Genomic DNA, 14229 nt, shown 5'->3' on the forward strand with positions numbered 1-14229 from the left:
GTTATGCCAGTCCAAGTTCTTACCACCACCCCACACTGCTTTCCAAGGCATGGCCGACCTAAGCTGCCCCAGACAGAAGAGTCTGGGAGGCTTGCTTATTCTCTGTGTTTATTTGCATGATGTTATGCTGTTGAGCTGGAGGAGTTTAAAAGCAGACCATGGCTGTTGCCACTGTTTGTTAAACACTGCTACTTGGAGCAAGCAGAGAACACAGACCGCAGCTTGAGTTCTTAGTCATCTTGAAGAAGATCAGGCAGGATGAATACAGGGAAAAGCAATTCTAGTTGATATGGACGAAGGAAGCTCTCGCACATGCTGTTTTTTATTGGTATGTCTGTTCTTTCCTACCTTTGTTCTACTTTGTGCTTTTCTCCATGAAGTTCAAAGTAATGATAATAAAACGATCTTTCTTGAAGGTGTTCCCAACTCTGATCCCAACTATTAGTACTTCAAATGTTTATTTATATTTTTCAGGGAAAGAGTGCATGTACATGTTGGGGGAGGGGCAGAGGAAGAAGGAGAGACAGAGAGTCCCAAGAAGGCTCCATGTTCTCAGCACAGAGCCTCATGCGGGGCTTGATCTCACAAACCATGAGATCATGACCTGAGCCGAAGCCAAGAGTGGGATGCTTAGGCGATTGAATCACCCAGGAACCCCAACTATTATTACCTCACAGCAGTCTTTCGTGTCAGATAGCTTTCCTTTCCCAAGGCTCTTCACTAAACTATCCTTTTCTCATATTCCATGTGTATTTCTACTTGCATTCAAACCTTATATAGAGGAATTATAATTACATGATAACACTTTCCATTTATTAAGCACCTTTTAATACCAGGCACTGTGGTAGGCACTTTATATATCCTATATGATCTCTAAACCTTGTAGCAAATCAAGGTATGACTCATTCTTCTCACTTTGCAGATGAAGAAACCCAAGCCCAGAAGTGACTGAATCTGGATCTTATAGTAGCGAGTGGGAAGAGCTGAGATTCAAACATAGATCTGTCTAGCTTCAAAGTCAAGATTGTCTCCAGTACATACATAGCACATGGTAATAATGCTTATTGTCATAGCTATTGAAAGAAGGTATTTAGTGAAAATGTTCATTTTGAAGTTATGTATTTTAACAGCATCATACTCTCTTTTCCTCGGCTCTTAAAAGGTGGGTTGGTGGTCTAAGGTGATGAAAGTCAAACCTAATACAAATGCAGTACTCCCATATCATATCCCTTACCAACCTGAAGAGAGTTACAACATATAATGGACCCTTCTGTTCTTTCTCCACCTGGTCAACTCTCAAAGGAAAACAAAATTCATATGATCATTGAGGTCTAGAAATTAACTTTTATTTTCAATCTGTCAAGAACTCCTGGCAGTTATTAATTTTATTAAAATGATTACATATGGCAAAACAAAGAATAGAGGTAATTCTATTTCTCTACAACATAAATTATGAGTTAGATTCTTAGCTGCTGGCTCAGCATTGTTCAGGATTCTTTTAAAGGATTTGGGAGGGGAGACTTTTATTTCCAGAAAATGTTAAAGCAGCAAGAGAAAAAATAAATTAAAAGTAATTGCAAATGGAGATATTGCCAAGGATGTCCTAATTATAAAAGCTTCTTGATGTGTTTATAGGCCAGATTCCAAGCTTTGGTATTAAAAGAAAAAATCATGTGAAAGCTCTCCTATATTGGCTTGTCATCCATATTTTATATCATAGAGCAAATCTGCTGATTCTTTTTAAAAAGATGGCAAAAGTGAATTATGACTAATTCAAACAAAAAACAACCAGCATCCATTCATCTAACTGAAATATGTCAAAACAAAATCAATTTTATTAAAATATTTAATACCAGAATAACTTATAATAGTATGAAAAAGAGTGAAGTACTTGTCCTTAGTTTTCTCTGACATGATCACATTTTGACAAATTAATTTATAAAGATTCCAAAGTTTTTATCATGGATCCGTAACTACTTAAGGATGTAAACCAAAAGAACTCATACTTCATCCGATCATACAGTCATAACTTAACATATCTTGCTTTGCACTTACTGTTACTGCAAACAGCAATTTAGAAAACAAAGTAAAAATATATATATACAAAATATTTTTATATCAAATTATCTTCATTACACTAAATAAACCCAATCCCCAAATGCTATGTTACATGAAAAAGTGTCCTACAATTTATATCAAGAATGATATTGTCCATGTATCAACTAGAGCAGCCTTTGGTTTTAAAAGCGTTTTGCAAAATAAGGAAAAATATCACCACACGGCTGCACTATTGGCTCTCATTCACACTCACAAAAATGCTTTCCAGTTAAAAAAAAATTACAAAATAGATTACATACCCAGAAAAAACATCCCACCATAAAAGAGTCAAATCCTTTTTTACTTCTCTGTAGCACATATACTCTGTTATATTTGGCATCTCTGGTGTTTATTCAAGTTTCAAGTCTCCCCAAGCTGATTAGAATATTATTGTTTGATTGAAACCTATATTCTTCTTTCTTGATATTGATTATTCTCACTCAGTGATAGTCTAATTTAGAAACGAAATGTTCTTTCTTTTAATGCATGATTTCACTTAATTTTTACTTAAATGTCCTACTTGGCAAATTCAAAGACTGTCAATGTTTTGTTTTCCATATGTTTTAAATTTAAAAATCAATTTTATGTCTGTATATGTATATTCACATAGAGATACATTTCTTTCATTGTCTTGTTCTCGTTGCAATATAAATTGTCCATCAGCAATTATAATTTGAAATGAACCAAATAAAAGGTTTTCAGCCATTCCATATGAAAAAGTTTCCATCACAAAAAGCACTGACCTCTAATGCAAACAGGATTATGTGTTAAAACTAAACTACAGGTTTAGTTCTGCACGGGAAAATTCTGAGTAACTTACGTAATAAAATTTTAAAACACTTATGCAAAACTTAAGAAAGAGAAATCCAAATTACTTCTAAAGGGCACTGTGGTGTTTCCCAGCAGTGCTTGGAAAAAGTTTTCCAGATCACAATGGATTCACTGGGATTCTTCTTAAATAAACATATTACGTGATTGCCGCTCCTTTCATTTTGGACCTTTGTAGTGTGTCAGATAGGCAGGCAAGATACATGCATGAAATTCTCACTGTCACTCTGAAAAGCATGCTGAACAATTTTAAATACTGCAGCAGTTTTTTGTTTTTTAAAGGAACATCTCATTTGGGCTGTGTAGATTTCCAAGTTTTAACATGTGAATTACTGAAAACATTTTGAGGGCTTTCAGCAGTTCTGGTTTCTGTCCTGAAATGGTTAGGCCCATCTGGAAGGACACACACGGACTAACAAGCATTGTGGCGTTGTCATTTGAGGCACAGCAGCTCTGCTGTGCCCACGTTGTTGCTTATTTTGGGGGGAAGCAAGGCACTTACTGTAATGGCAATGCAGACACTTTATGCATAGTTTGAGTAACATAAAATAAGTTACTACTTTTGATTAAAGTGAGGTTTTTATAATTTATATGTCTCTTATAGTAGCAACTAAATGATATATTTAGGATAATTAAAAACAAGAAGAGGTTTGAGAGGGAGTCATTTTCACTTTTGCTTCGGCTCTTAAGATGAGGGTTGATGGGAAAACACTGACACGAAGAGCAGCCGTAGGTCTGAAAAGTGACAAACCCTTAAAATGGCTGAACCAGTGGCACTTTGACCGTCTTTACTTCTGCTATATGTGATGACTTCTGGATGATGCAGCTGGTTGTTCCCTGCAGTGTGTCTTTGCCCTGTGCAAGATTGGTTAAGGCCATCGCTGCATTAATCTCCTTCCAGTATGTATCGTCCTTGCTTGGTCCCTTCCTATTGGCTGCACTGGATTTAAGCAAAAAAGAAAGAAAATGATCAAACTCATTGCAGCATACACAGAAAATGCCATCAGCGAAACGCATAAATGGCAAATAAAAACATATTTCTCACCTGTCACCCTTATTGGATCCATTTTCCAGAGCGTCTGTAAAGACAAGCAAAAATTCAATTACTTTTCTTTTTTTCTTTCTTTTTTAACCTCAGGAGCTGCATCATTAATTTACCGGCATAGAGATTCATCAGGAAATCTGGTTGAAATTAATTAATTTTTTTTACAAAGAAAAAGTAGTTTAGATTAAGATACAAAAGAAATCTCTTTGCAAAGAAGCAGGATGAGAAGAGGTAATAAAGAATTAAAAATAGCTTTCATAAGTAAACAAAAATCTGATGTTAATGTATGCTGAAAAATTGGGCCTTTTCATGAGGAGGAAGACAGCACAGGGACAGGAACACTAGCTCTTCCTGGGCCAGGTTCTGGTCTCACTCCCTCACTCACCCGCTGTCTACCTTTGGATAGACTATGATGCCCCCACAGTCTGGGATGCAGTTTCCTCAACTATAAAATCAGGGAGTTCCTAGAAGATCTTTAGAGTGCCTCTGTGATTTCATGGGACTCAAACCTTCATCTCAGAAAAAGGACTGGCAAATAGTTCCCTCTGACTAGCTAGCCAGAGTGACAGATTCAACACTGGCAGCAGCACTGGACTTCTGGCATGTTAGAGTAAACAGACATCAGTCTTCAAGCTGCAAAGGAAACCCTCTTACTGTAGGAAATGAGCATTAGGGTGTGAGCTTTGCTTATGCACTCTCTCTATTGGTGTAGATTCCCTCCCTCTCTCAGGCACTAATGTCTACCAATGCAAACATCGTTATCAAGAAGGACGAAATGGCCTCTTGATCTTGATTAAATCTCCCTACGTAGCTCTCAGGCTAAAAGAATATGGTATTGGGAACACAAAAAATAGACATGCTGGAGGGAAAGATGCTCAGAAGGTAAAGAGGGTCCGCTAGCATGGCATGGGAAGTGGGGACAAAAGAGTAGAATTGAAACTCCCCATCAGCCTATGAGTCTCCAAAACTAGGTTAAGTCACCACCACCACCATCATCATCAACAATAGCTACAGAATGAGGCACTTTGCCCCACACAGGAAACATGAAAAACACAATGTGTGCTCAAGGCCTTCTTCTGTTTCTATGGCCTTTGGAAAGCTGTCTTTTGCTGCCTGCAGTCCTCTCCCTTTGTTTTACCTCCCCCAGCTCAAAAGGTATTTTTTTTTTTTTTTCTCTGCAATGCTCAAGGCTAGTTGGGTCAGACAGCATAATTTCCAGATTTGGGCTCTAAGAGAGTCATGGGACTTGAGAATAAGAGCATCAACATAATCATAATACAGTGTGACCAGGATAAAATTCGCCAAGGAAGATATGGTCAACAGAAAATGATTAAATGTCCATGGAGATGAGGCAGCTGAACTCCTATGTCCTTTAGGAAGGAAAAAGAATTGGGAAAGCCTGTTAGTGCATCCTGAGTCAGGCCTCAGGTCGCTGTGAGCTCTTTTGCATAACCCTTGCTAGAGACCCAGGAAGTTAAAAAAGAAAGAAGGCAAGTAAACAAAACAAAAACATAAATGACAAGGTTGTTATGAAGAATAAATGAGATGTTATGTGTCTGGCCCCAAACAGAACAACAAACATTAGTCTCTTTCTTTGATCTTTCACTTATCCTTTGGGGACATAGCTGGGTCTGTGAGCAGATGGATGGTCTCCATCTGGATCTACTGGTCCCTACTAGGTTGCCCTGGATGGTTAGCTATATTTCTGCTGCTTTTGATATTTTGAATTATAAAATTACTTATGTAATTGGAGGCAAAGAATGACAAGTTTTAATTCATGGAACTCCAATAATCTTAGTTTACAGGTCACTTTCTATGTGCTAGGCACTATTCTAAACACTTTGTGTCTTAGCTTATTTAGTATTAGTGACTTTCTATGTGCACAGTATGTCTCTGTTATGTCCGCTAAGTCATTCTTTGTTTCATACTATTATCTGTAAATCTTTACTCAGGAATGACAGAGACAAGGCACTACTAAAACAGAGAACAAGTCAAGGCCTTTGTTTAGGAGGAGGGAAGCCAGCAACATTGGATATTTTACAGAGGAAAAAAAAAAAAAGATCTAGGCCTTTGCTCAATTTTGCCCACAAATTGCAACAATTCTGTTGCCAAAGTGAAGCAATAGGTTATGGAGATATTTATTCAATGGAAAGACTTGGCAAAAGCAGAATAAGTTCCATGAAGCTTAAATAACATTAGGGAAATAACAAAACATAATTTAGAAAAGACCATGTAACTGATGCTCTGGCTTACAAACAAAGCGGTCTCACAGATTCAAAGGGGACCAGAGTCAGATTCCCTACCTGAATGGTCAACCCGAGAGTGATTGCTGCATAGATGACAAGAAGGAAGCCTGGGGCTATCAAATATGTAATGGGTTACAGAACCCAGAAATGCCCTAAATGAGTGGAGGAGCCTGCACGTGAAAGGGGAACATGTAATTCACTGTTAAGGTCCATGGAGAGCTTGCATTTAAGATGAAGAGTGAACTTGTATGTCCTGCAGCCCCATTTATGGCTGGATACTGCTGGCACTCCCTGGGGCTGCCTCCCTGAACTCATTCCACTGAGAAACAAGTTTACTACAGCCAACTGTGAAATTATAAAACTCTGCTTACTCTTGGGGTGTATGTGTTTTACAGTTTGGTGCCTATGAAAATACCTTTGAAGTGTAAAACATAGATTCCAATGTCTGTTTGGGTATTCTTAATTAGTTTCACAAATTTCAACAATATGCTCGCCTGTATTCAAAAGAACGCATCCTGTATTTTATTTCTCAGGCAGATGGGTATGTTTAATGTCATTAGGTATGGATTTAGGTTTTTCCCCATCAACAGTAGAAAAGTCTTCATTAAAAAGTAATGAACAGAAGAAAACATTTTGCTTTTCTATCAATAGCAATGCTAAAGCAGTGTGTAACAAAACTCAATGTCAAACATTTCAAACCAACAAGAAAGAGGTGACCACTACTTTTTTTTTTTTTTTTTTTTTTGGTGGGGGAGGAGTCTCTGTGTCCAGGGTGCTTTTGGTTTAAACATAAATTGGTATTAGGAGGACATGCTTTTCCTGTTGCTGTTATTGGTGAGTTGCCTGCTGTCACTAGGATGTTATGCATCCAAGAGCCACCTCCTTCAGAGCTGGGTGTTCTAGTTCCCAGAAGAACCAGCAACAGGAAGATAGCAAACAGGGGTCCTTTTACTCTGAAACATTTGTGCTTTTGTAGGAAAGCTTTTGCAGGACAATCAAGATCTGGTAGTTTGGGGAGACTGTTTTTCTATTCCTCATGTGGAGATGAAATCTGGGGAGATACCCCAGCTATTTTAGAGAACTGATATCATTTGAGGGGAACTCAGAAAATTTACAATCCACTCGTTATATTCAATAACTGTATTAAACGTGAAGATTTTTTTCTTATGCTAGCTCTTATCTGATTCAAGTATTTTGTGTCTTTTCAGCCAATAGTTAAGAGCAGTGGGTCTACTGACCCATCACCAGGGCTCAGGGGGCTCATGCCACTTCTGTCACTACAGACAGGTGGTCTCACAGGCTCGCCTCCAGCAGTGGCATCGAGGAACAATCTGACAGGAGAAGGATTCTGTAATGCTGCTGAAAAGAGAGAAATCTGAAGTCTGAGCCAGAGCAGACGTTTCACTGCTGTTAATTAACATGCACAGACTTAGGGTCTGACTGCCCCACATTCAGCTCAGCTGTATCTCTCACTCTGCAAGTAGCTTGGCTCGGCCTCTCCAAAGTCTGGGCTAAAACGCCTTTTTAGATTGTAAGGTTCCAAAAATCAGCTACGCTGTCAATTACCATAAAAGCAACTGGTTGGCAGGAACAACTTATTGAACCAGCCAAAAGAGCGTGTTTTAAGACCAAAAAAGAAAAGGAAAGAAAAAAAGAGGTGCGTAGTTAGGAAAATCTTGGATGCCGTAAAACCCAAACCATGTTAAAACTTAAAGTGGGGCTATCCTCAGTTTGGACATGTGTTTCCTTATAAAGTTACGTAGAGAAACAATTATATTGAAAACCACTTCTATTGCAATTCGAGATGTGTAAGCACCGAGCTCTGTGGGCAAAGCGTCCACTCAATTTTGATAAGTGCAATTTAGAAACGTATTAGTTCTGATATATATTCCTGAAGTAAAGAGTTATAGTCATAAAAAGAGACAAAAATATGGCCAAGTCTGTTTCTCTGAGATTTTTTTTCCAAATGTAATCAATAAGCCCTAAAGTTAGGAATGTTTCAAAAATTCTGCAAATGTGAAGTAGTAACTCACACCACTGAAGTGTAAATAAAGAATATAAGGATTAAAAAAAATAAATAATCTAAAAATCATGCTTTATGTATTTCCCTAACTTAAAATGGAGACAGTCAGAGCTCCAGATGCTTGACAACTGTGTTCTTTCACACTGTGTCCGTTTTGGGGCTATTACTGCGAACAGCAGGTGTGGACAGCCAGGGTTTGATGTGTTTCTGATCTTGGACGTCCTGAGAGCCCCCGGGACGCCAGATCAGTTTCTGGAGTGATTTACATACTTGGAACAACTGAAGTAAAGAACGCGACCCTGGCGAACTGGGCAGACAGAAGACCTCTCTGAAGATTACAAACTACCGATGGCTCAAAATCTGCAGGACCTTACACCAAATGGACGGAGCGATCCTTGGGGCTCCCTGCTCCCACTTTCCATGGTCTCTATCTCTACTTCCCCCACATACTACTAGATCCAGGCAGGGCCACACACACACCTACAGATTGGTTCCACTGTGACTCTATGCTTCTTTGCTTTTAAAATTAGCATTGATGGGGAACCTGGGTGGTTCGGTCGGTTGAGCATCCGACTTCAGCTTAGGTCATGATCTCGCAGTTGGTGAGTCCCAGCCCCGCGTCGGGCTCTGTGCTGTCACCTGGGAGCCTGGAGCCTGCTTCGGATTCTGTGTGTGTCTCTCTCTCTGCCCCTCCCTTGCTTATACACTCTCTCTCTCAAAAATAAAACATTAAAATTTTTTTAAAATTAGCATATGCTGTTTTTCTCTAATAAGAAAGGAACACAGGTTCACTGCAGAAAATCTGGGGAAAAATATACAAGAGAGAAAAAAAGGAAATTTAGGGATAATGAATATAATATTTGTATATATGGCTTTCCAAGCAAGTTTATATCCTTTTTTAAAAATGGGGTCATTCCGTACATGTTTGCTTTTTTTCACTGAACTTCTACTTTTGTCTTACACTTTGTTAATAAATAAGGTAATAATCTGCCATTTGGCTTTCCCTGATGTGGCAATGGTTTTTGTCTGTGAAATAGAAACAGATTGAAAGAATTCAAAATCCAGCTTCATCCAGTTTAAACTTGAATATTGACAGACCCCGATGTTACATGAAGGGGTTATCTTTAAAATAAAGTAAACAATTACTAACATTGATTGAATGCTTATTCAGATGCCAGGCACTATGCCAGGAGCTCTAAACCGTTATCTGCTGAAATGCTTACAATAACTTTGTGGAAGAACATCATGGCCCTTATTTACAAATGACACTGTAGCTTAGAGGGGTCCAGAAACTTACAAAGGACTCAGTTTGGCTGTGGGGGTGGTGAGTCTCAGCTCTACATCAGTTGACTCTGAAAGTCATGGTTTTTTTTTAACTCTTGCATTCAATTATTTGAGTGCTCTCTGTTGATAAAGCCACCTTCAAAGACCACAGCAAGATTTAATGCACTGTTTACATGGAAAGCCTGTGGAATGACAACCTATTAAAAATCTATTGGAGCGCCTGGGTGGCTCAGTCAGTTAGACGTCTGACTCTTGACTTCAGCTCAGGTCATGATCTCATGGTTTGTGAACTCTAGCCCTGCATTGGGCCCTGTGCTGGCAGTGTGGAGCCTGCTTGGGATTCTCTCTCTCTCTCTTTCTCTCTGTCCCTCTCCCACTTGTTCTCTCTCTCTCTCTCTCTCTCTCTCTCAAAATAAGTAAAAATAAGCTTTAAAAAATCTATTAAGCACATTTTCTGTTCTTTTTGTTAGTATTTTAGTTAGTATTTTTGTTAACAATTTGTTAACTATTTGTTAACAAATAGTATTAACTGTTTGTTAACAAATAGTATTAACTATTTGTTAGTATTTTGGTTAGTATTTGCACAGAGGTGCAAAAAGAGACTTTTTTTCTGCCTATAATGTCATCTGTAACATAAAAAAAATCTGTCCAAATCACAGAGTAGGGACTCTAAGCTCTCTTGAGCTCTTCCCCATGCTTTAATTAGAGTGACATTTTAATAGATGTGATAACCTTATAACCACTCTTCTCTTGCCCAGAGTGAATTACTGCTAAATAACTCCTAGACAGCTGTGGCTGCATCACTTTTAGAGGAAATTTCTGTGGTTAGCCATTCTTTGGGGGTAGTTGGAGCTTCTGAATGAGTAATGATAAATCATTCTAAGTGATGTCTGCCCCAATAGGAAGGGAAAAAAAATACCCAACAACCTGTAACACTTATCTTTTGATGACTGAACTGCTTCTTCCAGTTCTGCCACAACCAAAAGTGAGTTCTACTTGAACACTTCAGCATGACAGGACAAGATTGTAACTGAACTTGGGGAGGTACCACAGACATTGCTCATTGAGTTTTGAGAGCCTTGAGGTGGGGGAGTTTTGAAAGCTTTCTGAATAGTGAGAATTATAAAATGAAACCCACCCCATCTTCATGGGTAGAGTTAGTATTTTTTTTCCCCTTTTGCAATATGCTAGCTAAATTATTTATCCTGAGGCCTTAAAGAATGAGTGGCTTCCAAAATCATTTCAGAGTTTGAAGAAAAATCTTTTCCAAAAATTAAGCCAGTGTTTCCTCCAGCCATGACTTCTACCATCTGGCCCAAGATTCTTTTCCTTCCTGCTACCTCTCATGCGGGCTGGCCCCTCACTATGGCTAATGATGCCCAGATGTCCTGGATCCACAGGATCCCCACCTTCAGCTGCCTCTCTGTCAATGCATCATCTCCTCTAACTTCTGCCAGGAAATAAAAATTGGAAACCACACCCCTCTCTTCTGAACCAATCACGAAGAGCTCCCTGGTCAGGGTGTAGGTAAGTTGATATCTCAAAGCTTTCAGGATAAGATTATATTTCCATTAACAACAACAGAACATCTTTATTGTTTCCGTAGTACCCATGTCTGCGTGTAAACCTGTAAAAGTGTTGCTTGGCTCCTTATTGGTCAGGGAGTAGTAGCCTTGAGGGCGTTCCTTAGCTCCCTTTCTTACTGTGAAACAGGTATTCTGACCTCATTAGTCTAGGCTGGAGGACTAAAGGTGTAGGAAGTGGGATTTGTAACTTGAAAGTAACTTTTCAATAAGCAGAGTACCACCCAGTTATAATGTCTCAACTTCACTTTTAATCTTTTTCACTAAATATATTAAATATCCTTGATGCTAAGTTATTCTGCATATTCCTATCTGCTAAGATTGCTCCTCTGTGATCTCAAAGACTCCACCTTCCCAAAGTCTAAAACATTCAGTCTGAAACTTCACTTTGAAGATTAGAATGCAGTCTATGGGGAGGAAATTGTTGGTGAATGACCAGAAAGGGGGTCTGGAAATGTTAAATATTCTCATTTCTATTCTTAGCTCATCGCTATTAACTACGAGGGTGGTCTGGTGTGAGGCATGGAGGCAGCTCAGGGCAGTGGTTGGAGCCCAGACCCTGGAACTAGAAGCAGGAGTTGCATCCCTGCTCTAACACTTACTATCTGTGTGACAGCTGGCCAGCTCCTTGACTTCTCTGTCTTCAACTTTGTCACCTATACAATGGGGCTAATAGTACTAGACTCATAAGCTTCTTATGAGGACCATATGAGTGAACATTTTCTGAAAGAGAAGGGAACCTGAGTATATATACCAAGCACTATATAAACCCTTGTAAAATAATAATAATAATAAAATTAACCTCCTTTCTGACTTTTTTACATCTAAGATATGGGGTTGAATGTAGTCACTAGGAAAATTAGTATGGCTCAGAGATTTAATAAGAAAACCATTATGTAGGGGCGCCTGGGTGGCTCACTTGGTTGAGTGTCTGACTCTTGATATTGGCTGAGGTCATTATCTCACGGTTCATGGGATCAAGCCCCACGTCAGGCTCTTTGCTGACAGCATGCAGCCTGCTTAGGATTTTTTTTTCTCCCTCTCTCTCTCTGCCCCTATACCCCACCCCACCCACTCCCACCCCCTGTACACATGCTATCTCTCTCAAAATAAATAAATTAATTAAAAAAAAAAGAAAACCATTATGGAAGAACAAAATACTTTAACTCTGGGCAAAGCCCATAGCTCAGATTCATGGATTAAGTGTGCAGAATCTATCATCTTCAAGGACAAAATGGCTTTTCTGATGTAGTTTTGTGCCAAACTAACACAACATGCCAAGATAAAGAATCCTGGAGCCACAAGAAAGAATAGCTACAAACTTTAAGTGTCTAATGGATTCTGTTACTCCATTTTCTCAAGGGAAATACTGGAGATGTTACCCAAAATGTTTCATCCATGAAAGCTAGGTTTCCAGCCAAAGTCTCAGAAGGTGACTTCCTAACGATGCATGAATAACTTCTGTGTGTGCCTGTGTGTTGCAAGGAGCATTAATTGTTTATAAAATCACTCCTTTTACATGCAAGTTGGGCTACTAGTTCTGAAAACTGAATGGACTTACCAATTCTTAGCTAAATCTTAATTTTGGTCCAAAGTTGATATCGATACTCATTCTCTAAATTCTACAATAGCACAAGAACTCTTTCTTCCGAGATCAATTTTATAGCTGCCACACTGTAGTTCTAGAAGGTTGACTTGTTTAATGAATATATAACTGCATAGTATTAGGTTATGAAGTATTAATATGTGTTTCTTCGGCAAAAAGAAATGGAAAATATGCATTTGTAATAATCTAGAAACTGGCTGGAGAGTGTGGCTCCATCTATGTATTTTTAAGCTCTTCAGTATCTCTGAAAAACCATCAGAAAGGATTTTTCCTTTGATATATGAACCGTAGTATATCTTTGAATTGGCTCACATTTTTGCCATGCTTTTCAAATTCCTCAAATTACCATCTCCAGAAATGGCACTGGAGACCAGGAGACCTTGCTGTTAAACCTGTCTGACTGCATTAACACCAGAAATGACACAGTAAAAGAGATGACGTTCACAAACTTCTTGGATCTTTCCAAGGAGTAGCAAATGACAGCTTCTCTACTCACAGTTCATCTGCTGTATTTATTAATAGAAAAGAAACATATTTTAGACATAAGATGAACAGTATTACCAGCCCTTCTACTTTTCAAATACATTTCAATGTTCTTAATATACTTAAAATGTTAAAACTGTACTTGGCATGTCAGCGTTCTATGTTCACACATTTCTACATTTAAAGGTTCTGTGATTTTCTGCTTTTCATTTCAGAAACAGTCACTTAAAGTCTCAAGTGGGGTGGGGAGGGCTTTGAAATGAAGATTGGGAATATTTTTGCCAATGATATTGAAGGACATGAGAATTTAAAAAAGGAAGTAGATGTAGGGTGCATCGATGACTCAGTTGGTTAAGCATTGGACTTGTGCTCAGGTCATGATCTCGTGGTTTGTGAGTTCAAGCCCCATGTCAGGCTCTGTGCTGACAGCTCGGAGCCTGGAGCCTGCTTTGGATTCTGTGTCTCCCTCTCTCTCTGCCCCTCCCCTGCTCATGCTCATGCTCATGCTCATGCTCTGTCTCTCTCTCTCTCTCAAAAATAAATAAACATTTAAAAAATTTTAAAAAATGGAAGTAGGCATAAGGGGGAGGTAAAATTCCTTCCTATGCTTTGGCTGTGGTTGGAGGTCTCAGAGTATTTATTCCCAGTCTAGAGGTCTTCTGATGATCCGTTTTGACCAAGAACATACCAAATACCCCGTGCCCCCCACTTTAAATCTTCCCAGAGGTATCCACTCTAGATTTTGTTCATGAATCTACATCCCAGAGCATATATTAAATTCCAGTGGAATACAGATCCCAATCCACTGTTATCACCTAAATTTAGAATTACAAGAGATTTCTAGGGAAAAAAGTGGGGGATAAATTGCTGAATATTAATAAGTTGATTTGTTTGGGGGGTGGGAAACAAATACATTTTATGGATCAAAACCCACCTTTTTGTACAATAATTTGTTGAAGCACAGGATGTGTCCTAGGACTATAGGAAAATAGCCGACTCATGAGGTATGTGACCTTGTGTAAATTATTTATGCA

The 14229-nt window shown here is 38.8% G+C and overlaps 1 protein-coding gene across 1 annotated transcript in view; it reads right to left on the reverse strand.

Moving 5' to 3' along the window:
• Positions 1-1337: 1337 nt before the first annotated feature.
• MKX (mohawk homeobox) overlaps positions 1338-14229 on the reverse strand; it is a 66354-nt gene continuing 53462 nt past the window's right edge. Inside the window, exons 6-7 of the mRNA XM_042993738.1 lie at positions 3971-4004; positions 1338-3865 (exon numbers count right to left, since the gene is read on the reverse strand). Of these exons, the coding sequence (XP_042849672.1) occupies positions 3679-3865; positions 3971-4004 (221 nt within the window). The 3' untranslated portion in view covers positions 1338-3678. The remainder of the gene's footprint in view (positions 3866-3970; positions 4005-14229) is intronic.

Source organism: Panthera tigris, chromosome B4, assembly GCF_018350195.1.
Source record: "Panthera tigris isolate Pti1 chromosome B4, P.tigris_Pti1_mat1.1, whole genome shotgun sequence".
Lineage (NCBI taxonomy): Eukaryota > Metazoa > Chordata > Mammalia > Carnivora > Felidae > Panthera > Panthera tigris.